At 42.5% G+C, this 17,794-nt stretch overlaps 2 protein-coding genes across 3 annotated transcripts in view; both read right to left on the bottom strand.

Moving 5' to 3' along the window:
* The window catches only part of LOC118456016 (protein NLRC3-like), a 45,152-nt gene extending 38,003 nt beyond the window's left edge, over nucleotides 1-7,149 (bottom strand). For both annotated transcript variants that reach the window (XM_035916389.2, XM_087845767.1), the window contains exon 1: nucleotides 7,090-7,149. The gene's annotated coding sequence lies outside the window, so the exon portion shown is untranslated. The remainder of the gene's footprint in view (nucleotides 1-7,089) is intronic.
* Nucleotides 7,150-9,438: 2,289 nt separating this feature from the next.
* Nucleotides 9,439-10,220, bottom strand: LOC148101053 (putative caspase recruitment domain-containing protein 17P). The gene is made up of 2 exons (XM_087845780.1): nucleotides 10,067-10,220; nucleotides 9,439-9,746 (listed from the first exon to the last, which is right to left on the bottom strand). The coding sequence occupies exons 1-2, from the start codon at nucleotides 10,218-10,220 to the stop codon at nucleotides 9,439-9,441; spliced, it is 462 nt and encodes a 153-aa protein (XP_087701906.1).
* Nucleotides 10,221-17,794: the final 7,574 nt, after the last annotated feature.

Genomic DNA, 17,794 nt, shown 5'->3' with positions numbered 1-17,794 from the left:
CAGACAGCAGTGTGAGGCAGAGGAAGCTGCCATCAGCTGCTCTACTTCTACTATCAGTCCACTAGACCAGTGTTTCCCAACCTTTTGGAGCCATAGCACACATTTCACATTAGAAAAATCACATGGCACACCACCAAACAAAAATGTCACAAAAAGCATGTTGATCATTTTCCCCCACACACCAGGTGTAGCGGAATTGGTTCGGTTTTTCCCTAGTATACCTTTTTTTTACTTTGTTCTGATCTCTACTCATGCTAGGGCCGTCATCTGGGTCAGAATTTTCTCCAGGACCCAGGACAGACTGACTACTTTTTCTTTTCAAATATCCATCTATTGCTATTACGCACTGCGTCGTCACATAGCATTACTATTATGTAATTTCTTATTTGTCTTCTTCTATTTTACTGGCAGTTGGCAACCACTTAAATTAGAGAAGGTACTGCTCTTTAGTGTAAGAGGATGTAACCGTTCTGCCCATTACAAGCCGGTCGCTTAGAGTACTAATCAGGTATAACCAGTTAATCTTCCACGGGGCACCTGATAATTTCTCACGGCACACCTGTGTGCTGCAGGACAGTGGTTGGGAAACACTGCTCTAGATGGAGCAATGATGCACACATGAAGCTTCAGTCGATTAATATTCAGTCAGTTCAAAATGTTTGAACAACATTTTCAAGCTTTTCAGCTGATCCATGATTCAAAGAGGATCAGTAAAACCTCCACTCTAATTATTCCTGCTGAGTTTGTGTGTACACAAACCCTGCTGAGTTTGTGTGTAAAAAATCTTCAAAATCGTATTTCCATCACATATCAGTCAGAAGTTCCTGAATGCATAATGAGCACTGTGAGAATATTTAGTTTATGAAACAAACAAACAAACAAACAAACAAAACCATCAGACACTGTCAGTGAATATTTGGATTAATTATCAGTGGTCTGATTAACTGGAATTCATTTACTGTCAGTTATTAAGTTTACCTCCAGATTTCTGCAGCTCTACAACCACTCATCTATATTTCCTTCATATAGTTAGTAGCATGAAAAGCAGTCAGACAGTCAAAAAAAAAAAAGCACTGAAACCATGAGTACCGACTTCCGGTTTATGTGACTATGGCGTAGGTCGCACCGAGCGCAGCTCCTGCAGAGTCTAGTTATTATCTAGCATTTCCAGGCACATTTTGACGGGGTTTTTTTTTTGTATAGTTCCGAGACAAGACCGTTTTTGCTTTTTGTGTTTAGAATGTCGCGTAAGGTTAATAAGCGCAAGCACCTCTCAGCCGAACTTGCGGCCTGCTGCTAACACTGCATCCCCGCCTCGTGGTAAAACTTCGCCACTGCCTGGGTCGCCCGACACGCCGCTCGTCGATACGGAAAAGTTCACGAAGGCTGAACTCCTCTCTGAACTTCGTGAAGAAATTTCAGCACTGTTTAAAAAGGAACTGACGGCAGCGTTTGCGGAGAATCTCACGTCTATCAGGTCCGACATACAGCAACTAAAAACGCACCTTTCCTCAGATATAACTACCATGCGGCAGGAATTCGCTGGCCTCAGAAGCACAGTTACGGAGATGGAACAGTCTCTCTCCACATGCACGGATGATATTGTTCACCTCCAAGCCAAAGTGGATGCGATGTCAAAGGAGTTTGCCAAATTGGAGAATAAATGCGAGGATTTGGAGTCCAGGTCTCGCCGCAATAATATCCGCATTGTTGGTGTGCCAGAGGAGAACGTCCTGTCTGCTACAGATGTGTCCGTGCTGTTGATGGAGGCATTTCAGCTTGGGAAGGAGCCGCTTGTAGACAGAGCCCACCGAACTTTGGCCCCCAAACCTAACACCGGTGAACGTCCCCGCGCTATGGTTGTGAAGCTGCACTATTACGCGGACTGTGCTAGGATTCTCCAGAAGGCCAGGGAGCTGCAGAGGGTACAGATAAATAATATGACCATTTCTGTGTTCCCCGACCACACCGCTAAGACAGCGCGGGCCCGTGCGGCTTTCAATGAGGTCCGTCGCCAGCTTCGCAGCATCCAGGGAGTCCGATTTGGGATCCTCTATCCGGCAAGGCTACGGATCACTTATCAAGGAGTGCAGCGTGACTTCGTCTCGCCAGATGAGGCCAAGGAATATATTAAGACTATAACCACGCGATAAAAATATAGCGGGACAATGTTTGTTTGTTTGAAATAGCGAATGATGCTAATCCAAACATCATTGTGGTAAGCTAAGTTTGTTACTCTGCCAAACACTTGTTTTGTTTTACCTGTCTAATAGTAAAATATAATTGTGTTGTTTTTATTTTTATTTGTGCCTTTTAATCTATTGAGAAATGACTCTGTTGGAGCTTTGGTTTGATACGGTTCGTTTCGTAGTCGGGAGCGTTTTTGTTCAGATTGCTCCGGGTGGGAGCGTGCACTGCCGTCTCCATCGTTTGGGGATGGGGGCTTTTGCTGTGCAGGGGGGAGGTGGGAGGGTGTGTTTGACGTATTATTATTATTTTTATTCTGAAGCTGTACTTCTGTTGTTGTGGGTTTGCTTTGTGTATTTGTGTGAGTGTGTTTTTCCCATTTGTTCTTTTTTGGGGGGTGAAGACATAAGTATTTTCTCTTTTATCTTTCTGCAATGATCAGCACTTCAGGTCAGTCTTTAGGCAATAGTGGTATTAGATTTTTAACTTGGAATGTCAAAGGTATGAATAGCCCAATTAAACGATCTAAAATATTCTCACATCTTAAACGTTTAAAGAGTGATGTAATGTTTTTGCAAGAGACCCATTTGCGAAATAGGGATCATCTTAGGCTCAGGTGCCCATGGGTGGGACATACTTTCCATTCAATGTTTAATTCAAAAGCCAGGGGGGTGGCGATCTTAATAAACAGAAGGGTACAGTTTACAGCCTCTGAGATTAAAGCTGACAAAAACGGGAGATATTTGGTTGTTGTAGGCACCATGTACAATGTACCCATCCTCTTAGTCAATGTGTATGCGCCGAATTTTGATAATCCAGGTTTTACAGATGCACTTTTGAGTAGTCTCCCTTCCCTTGATACTCATCTTTTGATATTGGGTGGTGACTTAAACTGTGTTATTGATCCTGCCTTAGATCGCTCGAATCCTCGGACCCTGACCCAATCCTCTATGTCCAAGTCTATTTCAGAGTTTATGTTTCAGAATGGTTTTGTAGATCCCTGGAGGTTTTCTAACACTACTAACCGGAGCGTACTATTTCTTTTCTCAGGTACATCAGTCCTTTTCGCGGATTGATTATTTTTTTGTGGACGGTTCCCTTATTCCAAAAGTACTGTCATCTACATATCATCCAATTGTCATTTCCGATCACGCACCACTTAGCGTTGACATCAAGCTCATAGCCCAGTCCCCTTTTTCCTCACCCTGGAGATTTAACTCTTTGTTGCTTTCAGATGAGGGATTTGTTACCTTTATCAAATCCGCAATTGATGAATTTATGGTGTTTAACTACAGCGATACTGTTACAAGGTCATTGCTTTGGGAATCTCTTAAGGCATATGTGCGTGGGCAAATAATCTCTTTCTCTGCCCATTCCACTAAAAACCACAAAGCCAAACTTCAAACTTTGACTACACAAATTTGTGACATAGATAGACAGGTTGTTGCCAATCCCACTCCTGATTTGCATAAAAGACGACTTGACTTGCAGACCGAATTTGATTTACTTTCTACGGCAGATGCTGAACGTCTTTTACTTCGTGCGCGTGCGACTTATTATGAACATGGTGATAAGCCCAGAAGGCTTTTTGCCCATCAGTTAAAACGTCAGGCCTCTTCTCGATTAATTTCTCAAATTAAAGATGCGGCAGGCAACTTGGTCTCTCATCCAAAGGAAGTAAATGAGGTGTTTAAGAGGTATTATTCCTCCCTATATGAATCTGAATCTGCTGCTGACGCCTCTGAGGTGGATTCTTTTTTTAACGGTCTTACAATGCCCACTGTCGATCCTGTTATAGCTGAACAATTAGATGCCCCTTTTAGGTTGGATGAAATTGTACATGCAATCAAGACCATGCACAATAATAAGGCACCAGGACCTGACGGGTTTTCAGTTGAATTTTTAAAAACATTTATAGACAAGTTAGCCCCACTACTTCTTACAGTGTATAATGAATCTTTTGAACATGGTCTATTGCCCCCTACATTGTCTCAAGCACTAATTACTGTTCTCTTAAAGAAGGGTAAGGATCCTACGTCTTGCACCTCATATAGGCCTATTTCACTGCTGAATGTGGATGTTAAAGTCTTGGCAAAAATTTTAGCAATTCGCCTTGAAAAGGTTCTTCCTACTATTATTTCAGATGAACAGAATGGCTTTATTAAAGGCCGCCAGCTGTTCTTTAATGTCCGCACGCTTTTGAATGTCATTCTTTCCCAACACTCGGCCACTAATCCAGAAGTAGTTATCTCACTTGACGCTGAGAAAGCTTTCGATCGTGTGGAGTGGAGCTTTCTCTTTGCGGTCTTACAAAGATTTGGTTTCAAGGACAGATTCATTTCATGGATTCAACTGTTGTACAAGGCACCCCAAGCCAGTGTCTATACAAATGGTGTTTCCTCTGGCTACTTCTCATTGTCACGTGGTACGAGACAGGGTTGCCCCCTGTCCCCCCTACTTTTTGCTATTGTAATTGAACCCCTATCTATAGCTTTGAAGGCCCTTCCTCATTTTCATGGTATTTCCCGGTCAGGCCTTGACGTAAAATTGTCTTTATATGCAGATGACCTGCTTCTTTATGTTTCTGATCCCTTATCTAGCATACCATCGATTGTGTCTCTATTAAACAAGTTCGGCTCTTTGTCAGGTTACAAAATAAATCTTCTTAAAAGTGAATGTTTCCCCATACATTCTTTAAGTCTTACATTTAAGCAATCTGACATTCCTTTTAGACTTAGCCCTGCCGGCTTTAAATATTTGGGAGTTATCGTGACTCGTACTTTGTCTTCTCTATACTCTTCCAATTTCTCCCCTTTAATGACTCAAATTCAATCAGATTTTCAGAGATGGAAATCGCTACCTTTGTCCCTAATTGGTCGGATCAATGCTGTAAAGATGAACATTTTGCCTCGATTGTTATTTCTGTTTCAGAATATTCCTATATTTTTACCTAAAGCTTTTTTCAAAAAGTTAGACCAGCTAGTTACATCGTTTTTGTGGGGAGGGAAACATCCCAGGGTGAGGAAATCATTATTACAGAGACTGACATTTGATGGTGGTCTTGCCTTGCCTAACTTTTTATTTTACTATTGGTCCTCTCATATTCACAAATTGACCCATTGGCTTGAATCTCAAGAACTGCTGTGGTGCAAACTGGAGCGCCTGTCGTGCACTTCCTCATCCTTAGAAGCTTTATTGTTCTCTCCACTACCACTTAAGCCTTCTCATTTCACCCAAAATCCCGTGGTACAGTCTAGTCTAAGGATCTGGTCACAATTCAGGAGTCATTTTAAGTACATCTCTGCATCAGTACGCATGCCCATCACACAGAACCATCTGTTTACTCCTGGCCTCATTGATGGTACCTATGTACAGTGGAAGCGTCATGGTATTAACACGTTTAAGGATCTCTATAAAGATGGCACTTTCTTAACTTTTTTAGACCTGTGTTCAGAAACGAATCTTCCGGCTGCCAATCTATTCCGTTATTTTCAGGCACGGCATTGTACTTCTGCTCTCTTCCCCTCCTACCCTCTTCTTCCAAATGTCCAACCGTGGGAGGAATTCTTATCCCTTAAACCCAATAAGAAGTCAATTATATCTTTAATATATAAACAACTTATGGATTTAAATGTCCATTCAGTTGCTAAGATTAGGGGGGCTTGGGAGCGGGAGTTAGGCATAATATTTTTGGATCAGCAATGGGAGAAAGCAGTATCCAATGTCCGTTATAGTACGTCCTGTGCCAGGTTACAACTTATCCAGTTCAAGGTGTTGTACAGGGTTTACTATTCAAAGTCTCGTCTGTCTGAGATTTACCCACAAGTAATGGATCAGTGTGAGAGATGTCATGCCACCCCATGTGACCTAGGCCATATGTTCTTTCTGTGCCCAAGACTCCATGGTTTCTGGAGTCAGTATTCAGTTATTCTTTCCAAGGCTCTTGGGACCCAAATCTGCATGGACCCTTTTCTAGCTGTTTTTGGGCTTCCAGTCAACACTGGTCTAACCGACCCTACACACTTCAAAATATTAGCCTTTACATCACTTTTGGCTAGACGTTGCATCTTACTCCTTTGGAAATCTTCAAAGCCACCTTCAGTTTCTTTTTGGTTTAGAGATGTGATGTCATTTCTTAAATTGCAAAAGATAGGCCTTGTGGCAAAGGGCAAATACAGAGAATTTTATCGTATCTGGGGCCCCTTCGTAAACTATTGCAAGTCATTAAACGCTCTACCAGCTGATTAATATCATATCCCCCCCCCCCCTTTATTATTATTTTTTTGTTGTTTTTGGGTTTTTTTGTTTTTTTTGTGTGTGTTTTGGGGTTTGTTGTTTGTGTTTGTTTTGGGTTTCTTCTTAGGTTTTGTTTTGTTTGTTTGTTTGTTTTTTATTTTATTTAAGCGTGTGTGTGGGTGTGCCTGTGTGTGTGTGTGTATTATCGTATCTGTTCATGTAAGAAAAACTAAAAAATATGTGAGGGGAACAGATTGTATTGTCATTGTAAACTAATGTACACTTGTCTCTCAATAAAAATATGAAAAAAAAAAAAAAAAAAAACCATGAGTACCTAATACCTGATATCCAAACACTATACATTAGCAACATCTTTTGATGAGAATCAAACAGCAACAAAAGTGATTTCAATAGTCCATAAAGGAAATATGAACTTAAGCACCTGACCACAATCAAACACTTTAAACTAGCATGACTGTGATTTTATTTTGAAAGGAAGGATAAGAAACAGCAGCAAACTTCTCTGTATAAATTTAGTGGAAAGATGACAGCTCTGTTCTAGGAAATAAGAACACACACAGTTTGTTGTGTGAAGAAAGCAAACATAAGTTGAACAGGTAAGTTCCTAAAGACAAACTTTTAAAGGAGGAAACAAAGCAAACTTACAGTTTCTGCAAACACACACACCAACAACAAGCTCCACTCCACACCTAGCCACTAAACACGGACACACAGGTGAGCTGCTTCCTGGAAGGAGGCGGGACTCCACCTGAAGAGTGTGAGAGGGCCACACCTTCATGTGTTTACTCCAGAAATATGCCGTCTGACTGCACAGACTGGCTCGGATGACTCGTGTCATGTTTCTGTGAAACACTGAAGTGATACTAACGGCTGTCGTTAGGCTCACTGATAGCAGTGCTGATGTGTTCATGTCAAACACTGGCTCAGGTCAGACTCCTTCATCCTTCTCCAGCGTGAGGCCGCCCTCAGACTCACAGGAGCTCTGACCTTTGACCTCCTGACCCTAACCATTTTAGTCTCTTTGCATCTTTAAATGCAAATCCATCCAAACTGTAGCCGAGCAAAAGAAGCTGGAAGCTGTTCTATGAATGATGTTCATCCCAGAGTTTGTGTTTCCAGCTCAGACGTGTTAAACGCTGCTGCTGTGCTACATTTGTCATTTCCTGCTTTCACTACCATCCATGTCAAAATGCTGAAGTCATCTTATCACTTTAATGCAGTAATACAGGAGCTGTAAGTCTGACATTTATTTACTGTCATCACAAACACACACAGCTGGATTAGCACCCAGACAAAAGTCGATGATTATTGTTATATGTCCTGTTTATGTGGATGCACTTTTTTATCTGTCAGTGCTGAAGCAGACGTCACTGATCACATGACTCTGAGGGATGTTTCCAGCACCTCGCTGAATCTGAGCCATGAAGATTTAAGGCGGCTCTGAAGGCAAAGCAGGTCTGAGCCTGTGTTAGCAAGCTGTAGCTAATAAAGTGGCAGCAAGGACTCAGTCAGTAATGATCAGAGCCAGCAGGGGGCAGCACAGAGAGGCGAGGTGCTGTCAAGAAGCAGGCTGACATCAGACTGGTCATATTCCATCATCTATACCTGAAATAATCATCAAACACACGGCAGAGCAGAAACATGTGGAAACATCTGGAGCTCAGTCTCAGTTTGATCCCTCAGAGGTTTACCTCAGTCCTGCTCCTCTGCTTCCTGTTTACAGCACACACATCATGCTGTGCACTGAGATCAAAGCGAGGCTCTGGTACTCTGACAGAGAGCTAGCACAGTTATCCTAATGTGTGACATCACTTCTATCCAGAGAGCATTCAGCTTTCACAGCAGCCAACATCCTGTCACACTGAGCATGTGCAAACACAGCTCTCAGCTTCCAACTTTGATTAAACATTTATTTAGCATTGAGATGTCAATCTTGACCATAAGCCATCCCCTGCTCCTGGTCTCCCAAGGCAGATGGGTCCAGGGTGGCCAAACAAAGAGCAATTCAGACGATTCCTAAAAAGGAAATAAACCATTACAGAGGTCCCACTCTGGAGCCAGGGTAGAGAAGTCAAGTGCCCGGTAGCTGGATCTTAGCCCATGGGATTTGCCCAAACTGAAGATCTGAACAACCCTGACAGTCCTCCTTCAGGAGGTTTAGTTTACTTGAACCTCTCACTGGGGCTACTGTCAGGATATCCATAACTGAATCTTTGGCTTCTCTTTATTCTCTGACATAGAAGATGAAGATGGACAGATTAGAGCTTCCTACCTGTAACAAATCCATCACAGAGTCCTGTTCAAATCATGAAGTCAGAGCTCCTGTCACCTCCACCCCCGCTCACTGCAGGTTACAGTAAACTAGGGTCCAGGTGTGGATGGTTATTAGCTTCTTGACTCACCACAACATCTCTGAATATTTGTGAAAACCTACAATGATTGATATTTATGATTATCAGTTACTAAATATTTTCAAGGTTATTTTACAAATCCAGACTGAACCAGACAGCGTGACAGGAAACTCATCTTTTATTTTCACGTTGATCAGAGTTACAGAAAGAAACACACAAAACAGTCCGATCCTCTGCTCTCTGACATGTTTTACTTCAACAACATGAAAGCAACCAAAATTTCCATTAATCTGTTGGTTTCTGTTGGACTTTTTCACAGAGCTCACTGTTCAGGTTTGACTCAAGACCTCATTTCTGGAACACTTCAGTCCTGAAACCTGCTGAAACTCTGCCATGTTCTGCTGTTTGGAACATCTTTGTTTGTTTGTTTGTATAAAGCAATAAAATAAAATCGAAAATCGTCTCTGTGAAAACCTTTGATGTGAAAACCAAACCAAATAGATGAGCCAGCGCTCACGTTTCCACTCTGTAAGTGGATTGGACGATTGAATATTGAAAGGTATTAGCTGCTTCTGGGTGAGTCATAATTTGCTTTCCTGTGAGTGCTGACCTGTGAGTCTGATGGAGAACATCTGGCAGTGCATCACATAAGCTGCAGCTCCTGTGAAAGAAACAGGTCCACCTCGCAGAGAGCAGCGATCAGAGCCGAGCAGGCCTGGGATCCTTTTCTCCGCACTACGTCGATCACCCGTCGGGCGTTATTCACCCTTCCATCCGCTCCGCCTAAATCCATTTCCTCATCAATGATGACGCGGCGCTCCAGGAGTTTATCCAGCAGCCTCCTCAGGACAGGTTCGGACACTATGTCCATAAACTGAGAGCGAACGGCCATCAGCATCTCCTCTGCCGTGCAGTCAGCAGCGGGCTTTAACGGATCAGGACCCGGAAGACCTGAGAGAGAGAGGGGAGGACGGATTAATGCTGAGCTCAGATGTGAGCTCCAACCACAAGAGCCTCAGGCAGTGTGTGGATGTGTTTACTGTAAGCAGGACTGAGGTCACTCAGTCAGTAAATGTCTGTGTTATTGCATAGATACTTGTGTATTACACACAATGGAGAGATGCTAACTGTGTTTCATTGTTCTTGTGACAGTGACAATAAAGATAAAGAGATATTCTATTCTATTCTATTCCATGTCACACTGGACCTTAGTTTGAAGCTCTGTGTTTCACATATAACAGTCATAGATCACGCATCCCCCTGAGTCTCACCTGAGTGTCTCCAGCTGAACTGCTGATTCAGCACATCCACCTGCACTCCCTTGCTCTGACAGCCCACCTCCTTCCTGTCCTCCTCAGGACTCTCCCACTGACAGCCCACCTCCTTTATCCTCTTCTCCTCCCTCCTGTGACCATCAACGATCATCTGGAAAACCTGCAGGGAGCACCACAGAGGACAAACTTAATGATCACATCATACAGGGCAGCTCACAGCTGCAAGATGACTGCACCACCCAGTGTTTGTGGGTGAAGAGTAGGGATGGGTACCGGTAATGGCACCGGTTCTGACATAAACGGTAGTAACCAGACCGAAAAGCAGCACACTGCTTTATTTTCCGGTGCTTTTTTTTTCCTGAGATGTGATACACTTCAGATTCTAGCCAATCATTTTACGTTTCCAAGGATAGTAGGCGGGCCCAGGTACCTACGTTCTTTTAGAGCAGAGCTACAGATTAAAAAATTTCCAAGGCGAACGGGTCCAAGGTCTTGCTATACTTCACAGCAAAAGATGCAAACTCAGCAGCCTGCAACAAGTGCTTTAAGGTGATACTGTGCAAAGGAGGTAACTCCTCGAATCTGACGACGAACCTGGCGACGTATAGGGTTTTTTTTAAAAGCCGAGAAATGCACCGTATTTGATAGCTTGCTGCAAGACTGAGCACCGAACACATTCAATTCAATTCAATTCAATTCAATTTTATTTATAAAGCGCCAAATCACAACAAAAGTCGCCTCAAGGCGCTTCATAGATACAGAGAAAAACCCAACAATCATATGACCCCCTATGAGCAGCACTTTGGCGACAGTGGGAAGGAAAAACTCCCTTTTAACAGGAAGAAACCTCCAGCAGAACCAGGCTCAGGGAGGGGTGGGGCCATCTGCTGTGATTGGTTGGTGTGAGAGAAGGAAGACAGGATAAAGACATGCTGTGGAAGAGAGACAGAGGTTAATAACAGATAGAATTCAATGCAGAGAGGTCTGTTAACACATAGTGAGTGAGAAAGGTGACTGGAAAGGAAAAACTCAATGCATCATGGGAATCCCCGGCAGCCTACGTCTATTGCAGCATAACTAAGGGAGTTTTCAGGGTCACCTGGTCCAGCCCTAACTATATGCTTTAGCAAAAAGGAAATTTTGAAGCCTAATCTTGAAAGTAGAGATAGTGTCTGTCTCCTGAATCCAAACTGGAAGCTGGTTCCACAGAAGAGGGGCCTGAAAACTGAAGGCTCTGCCTCACATTCTACTTTTAAATACTCTAGGAACAACAAGTAGGCCTGCAGAGCGAGAGCGAAGTGCTCTAATAGGGTGATATTGTACTACAAGGTCATTAAGATAAGATGGGGCCTGATTATTTAAGATCTTGTATGTGAGGAGCAGGATTTTGAATTCTGGATTTAACAGGAAGCCAAAACAGGAGAAATCTGCTCTCTCTTTGTAGTACCTGTCAGGACTCTTGCTGCAGCATTTTGGATTAGCTGAAGGCTTTTCAGGGAGTTTTTAGGACTTCCTGATAATAATGAATTGCAGTAGTCCAGCCTGGAAGAACACATCTACTGCAGGTGTGGTGCTGGTTATCAGACCCGGAGTTAGCAACATCCCCCAAGAACCCGAAGAGTAGACTCCTGGCCCCTAGCCCTGCCAGTGTTTAGCAGAAATGATGACGGATGATGATGCAGCAGCAGCCGTTCTTCTCTGGGATACAGCATCTGTGACACAGTGATGACCCAGTTGCGGCTGCAACCAATGACATTAGAATATGTACATCAGTGTTTCATTTCCTTCACATAAAAGTGCCCCATCAAGGCGCTGGCTGTACCTGTACAGGTAATAAACAAGGAAGTGACAAGACACTTGAGTGTGTGCCAGTTAAACTGAACACATGCCGCCTTCCTGCTTCTACTCACCATTGTAACGGTAGCTGGTTTAAGGTGGAATGACTTCAGTCAGCACCTTAACTCCTGACGACGCGGTGACATCAATGCAGACACCAGAGCCATTTTATTTATAATTGCAATTATATTTAATGGAAATTAAAGATTGTTATGGAACAGTTTTTGGATTTCATACTAAGGTGCAGTTCTAACTGAAGACTCTTTAGATTTCAGTCCTTCAAGTGAAGAAACATAAACCAGAGTGAGTGGTGATTAAGGATCTGTCTCTTACTCAGCCAGACTCAATCTCCAGGTGAGCTTACGCTGGTGTAGCTTTAGAGGTGAGAATGGATTATTGACTCTTCCGCTATGGAAGACTCAAACGCATTTCATAAAGAAACTTTCAATAATGAAGTCTTATGAGAACACTGCTATTAACTTCTTTCCTCCAAACAACACATTTAAGTTCAGCTGGATTCAACAATTATTCACGCTCCTAGAAGTATGTTTGATGTCATCTCTTTCCGTATCCTGATGTTGATAAATTCCTATGAATCTGTCAGGGCTTCATCATCAGGCCTTCTTATCCTGGTAGCTCATTAAAAACTAGAGATAGCACAATACCACTTTTTTTATGTCCGATACGACACAGATATCATAAATTTGGATATCTGCCAATACCGATATGAATGTGAGATAGCGTATTTTATAATCAGTAAAACTGTTTTTTAATATCTTGCTGCATTTTGTATAAGTCTATACTCAAGTTTTAAAAAACAAAACACTAAAGCTATTCTGTTATACCTTTATGCAAAAAATCACTGCACCCAAGATATTTTAAAGTTCAGCAATACTGATCAATCTAATAAACTTAAACCTACACTGTCAGGTTTGTATTGTTGATTGTCATTTATGCTTTGAAATATTTACTCATATATGCTTAGAGTTTAATAATCGATTGCATAATAATGGAGGTTTGATCCGTAGTAGTCTGTGGAGACTCTGTGTGCTTCCCAGAGCACTCTGGCATCCACACACACCTTAAGGTCAGGAGATAGGTTATATCTGCTCTTACTGATTTATGGTATAGGAGGACACCTACTCTGTATCTGGTTAAGTAAAAGAGCCCTTTGTTTAGATGGACTGCTAGACTCCTGGCACCAGCTTTGGGGAGTCACAGGTTCACAGGTTCACACACACACACACACACACACACACACACACACACATGACACACAGACAAGGTATTCTTTGTCCACATGTATACCTATGTGAAATGTCACCTGTTAATGAACCTATGCATATTCATGTAACCACAATAAAAGGAGTGCTATAGGGAACCTGGCTGAGAGTCTGGTGGAGGTCAAGTGGGCGGAACAACATCTGGCTCCAGTCAGGTCTCCCTCGTGCACGAGCAACATAAAGAACTTGCCTACTTGTGTCTTTGCTGTGTAGTAAATTGTCTTGTTCCAGCGGTGTGTCTGTGTTAGACAAACCCATCATTAATTGCTCCTTCGGAGCCGGATCCCTGGAGTCGACATTCACCGAGGGGAGAAGAGACACGCTGAAAGACTGACGTCAGCAAGGACTTATAGAAGTTTCTGCAATAAAGTTCCGAGACGTGAGAATTCGTCATTGGGCCGGTGGATTAGCTGTCTGTTTTTCTCCTCGATGAATGACGATCGACGGGATTCGACGCTAATTCTACACGCTGAGCAACACCTAGTAAGTTTAACTCTCTAACTGTACGTCTTCGCCGGCTTCATGGGGCGATGTCCGTGGCCGCTCAGTGGGGATAAAATTCGCCGTCTTAGTGGGGCGATGTAAAAAGCCACTCAGTGGGGTTTTTTGTACAGAAGCATTAAGTCGCAGAGTTGCGCAGCTCGAACTTTTTTGGTTCGCCAGCTTAGTGGGGTGAAGTACAAGTAAATTCTCTGCCGCTCAGTGGGATGTCGAGAAGTTCCGCGGTGGACAGTAGGCCTATTTTGTGTTGTTGTTATTTGTGTGCGTATGTGTGAATCAGTGCGGAGCAGACACGTGGTCGCCAGCTGTTGTTGTTATCATGGGTTCCCGAGCAAGTAAGACTGCCTCACAGGGAGACGACACATTCATGCAAGAATTTGCTCCCGGCAGGGTGAGGTATTTATATTCTCATACAAACTGTGATTTTGAGGGTAAACTAGTTACTGGAAAATGTCAGATGTTAGAAGTTTTCAGAAAACACAGCAGCCTTGGAGAGCGTGCAGAGAAGGCCAGCCCACATCAGCAGCAGTTCAGATATGCTCTGGTGAATGGCTTTCACCCGCCATTGCTGATTTCATTAGGAAACAAAATGTTTAGATTATTCTTTAGATTGACCTGATCAACAACAGCCTGTGCTCCAGACCATAGATTTCACTGAGGTGGATAATTGTTAAAAGTAATCTGCATTAAGTTTAGGGTTGCTCAAATTCAGTGCAATGGCATATGAGATGAAGAATACAAGGAAAATATTTAAAATAATGAAGTGCATAGGGGTACTTGACCTGTTTGAAAACCTGTCATCCTATTATGAGCCATTGTTGACATATAGAGCACACCTATAAAAACAACTAATATGCTCAACCCTGTATGAAACAGTTAAAAATTATGGAGAAGCTGAATTGAATATGAAAATCTTGATCATTGTGCAAGTCTTTGCCACTGTGTGCAGCAAAGCACGGAACCACTGTGTGAGGTTGCGTTGCGGTTTCTTCTGAACTGATGAGGAAGCTACACATTATCAGAGCAGGAGCTGGCTGAGAACACATCAGAGGGAGGGAAACAGAGCTATGATAACTCGAGCATACAGCTATCTGAGAGTTCAGTTTCTTCCTCACACCTCAGATGCGCAGCAGTTTTCCTGCATCTTGACTCATGTGTGTAGAGTGTTCATAGTATCAGCATCATGTTTTTGCTTGTTTGTTGTGTTGGGTAGAAAAATAACTAAATAAACTTGTGATCATACTTATGGATCACCATGGCACATACCATTGGCGCTGTGTAAAAGTAATTGTCTCCAACTGTGAGAGCGGTGATTCTGCAGCTCACCAGCTATCGCAGTGGACAAATAAAGAAAAGAGAGAGAGAGACACACAAAATTTATATTGTAGATGAAAAATAATAATAGGGAAATGGTTTTGTGTTTCTCAGCCAAGAACAACTACAGTCTCACTTTCTGTTTTTAAGAAAGGACTGTTCACAAAACAGAGAGAGAGATGTGTGTTGTTTTAAGCAGTATAATAAGATTAATGAAAATTTCTTAGTTTGTCACTTTTAGGGGAACAGCAGACCTGAAGCAATTTTCCACATGCAGCGGTTGGAAGAAATTTATAGGTTAACATCATTGGAAACATTCAGGCCAAGTTTCTGGCTGAATTGTTTACAGCGCCATGTGTCCCTCAAACTCACAAGCGAGCTCTCACTTCTCTCTGAAGACGAGGAATGCAGACACCCATTAAGCAGCAGCAGTGTGGACAAACAGCATCAGAGAAGAAGAGAAAACCCATCATCCTGACTGATTGAATGAATGGCACTTTGTTTCCAACAAGCTGCAACTTCACTGTGCCTGTGAAGAGGACTTTTGAGGAGACTGTTGGAGTTTGACATTTGCCACCTTTGGAGTAAAATGGCAGAAGAGACAGTGAAGAACACAGGACAAAGCTGAAAGAGAACTGCCTGCTATTGGACTGTTGAAGTGGGAGAGGTCAAAGGCGTGAGAGGAGTAGGTGAGAACACAGACGAATGCTGTTGTTTAATGTGGGAAATAAAAATTTGGGTTAGCAAACCTGGGAAACAGAAAACTGACTGCTTAAGTGGAACAATTGTGAAGGAGTCTGAAACACTGCAAAATGAAACATATACAAAATCACACACACAAACAGAAAATGTATTAACTCTACTAACACTTACAAATACAAGAGAGCTCATGAAGATTAGACAGCATCTTAAGCATGTGAATCTGTTTATCATCTTGTCCAAGTCACCTAGTGTGATGAAAAGTGATGCAGAGACCAGTGGACTAATAGCAAATTAGTTTAAAAAAATGATTAAAATATTGCAGAGAAAAACGTAACAGACACGTTTTGTTATCAAATGCTGAATTTATCCAATGCTGACAATTGACTCTCTAGGTTGTAGGACAACAGTTTAACTTTTGTGGGGAAGAAGATTCTGGTTTGACCAACCAGTGGTCAGACAATAAATTTAGATGTTAATATAGTAAATTGGGAGATGATTTCTGCTTGATTGATGCAGCACAAGTAATTTACTGTATGAAGGAAATTTTCTTTTGTGATAAGATTTTGAACATGTATTTCTGTTGTCCTGTCAACTTGGTGGGTTAATAGCAGATATGCAAATTAGTTGATCGTTCTTGGATTAAAGAAAGCTGATTGAATTCTAACACGAGTGAATAGGATGTGTTGGAGTCTGTTAGAGTAGAGTCGAGTTAGAGTCTCTCTCTCTCTCTTTCTCTCTCTCTCTCTCTCTCTCACACACACACACACACACACGCACACACACACACACGCACACACACACACAACATCATCAGCAGCAAGTGAACAGGGGCTGTTAACAGCATGTTTCTAGGTCAGTCAAACACCTGTGAGCTTCTCAATTTGAATCCACCAATCAGAGAGGCTGTATGCTTTTTCCCGCCAAAACCGGTGCACCAAGTGCCGGCTTTTACACACACACGCAGCACAGAGAAACAGGATTTTTGCAGTCTTTTTCTCATATTGAGGATTCCCCTCCAACAAATGGCCATAATTACCTAACCTTAGGGGCTAGAGCAGTCGTTCTTAGACCGTTTTGTTCAGAAGAGATGGGGGAATCGTCAAGTGTTGTCTATTTAAACTAAAAATATGAATTTTTAGAGATATATGACATGGACGACTGGTTGGCTTAAAAGCCATGAAGGCCCCAATATGCAAATTTGAATGCCTCAGCCCTCAGATATGATTGGCTGGCTGGGAAGCCGTGCAGGCCCTGATATGTAAATTTGAATGTCTCAGTCCTCACAGAGGATTGGCTGCCTGGGGACCTGGCAGAAATATATAGAAATAGTATGATTAAGCATAAATACTACATTTAGCAGAAATACTATATTAAGCACAAATCCTATAAAAAGGGATAGGGCGATCGTGGCTCAAGAGTTGGGAGTTCACCTTGTAATCGGAAGGTTGCCGGTTCGAGCCCCGGCTCGGACAGTCTCGGTCGTTGTGTCCTTGGGCAAGACACTTCACCTACCGCCTACTGGTGTTGGCCAGAAGGGCCGATGGCGCGATATGGCAGCCTCGCTTCTGTCAGTCTGCCCCAGGGCAGCTGTGGCTACAACTGTAGCTTGCCTCCACCAGTGTGTGAATGTGAGAGTGAATGGGTGGATGACTGGACGTGTAAAAGCGCTTTGGGGTCCCTAGGCGGGACTAGTAAAAGCGCTATACAAATACAGGCCATTTACCATTTACCATTTATAAAAAGCAAAAATACTGTACTATGATTTGGTAGAAAAACTATAATTAATCAGAAATACTATATTTGGCAGAAATAGTATGATTTAGCACAAATCTTATGAAATAGCAGAAATAGTATGATTTAGCACAATAGTAATAACTTAAACAGAAAAATTGGAAAAGCAAAATGGACAGCTGAAAAATTGCTGAACATGCTAAGGGTCCCTCAAATATACTTCGAGCATCAATATCATTCTTTCACCGTAAGATACAGCAGGCTTTGGTGAACAGTCATGGAAATTTTCAGGTCTCTGTGGAAATCTATTAAAAAGATATGACGAGAGAAGAAATTGCCTCATTTCCAGCGTTTGAAA

Source organism: Neolamprologus brichardi, chromosome 9 (assembly GCF_056152115.1).
Source record: "Neolamprologus brichardi isolate AB-2024 chromosome 9, ASM5615211v1, whole genome shotgun sequence".
Classification (NCBI taxonomy): domain Eukaryota; kingdom Metazoa; phylum Chordata; class Actinopteri; order Cichliformes; family Cichlidae; genus Neolamprologus; species Neolamprologus brichardi.
This window is presented reverse-complemented; position numbering and strand designations above follow the sequence as displayed.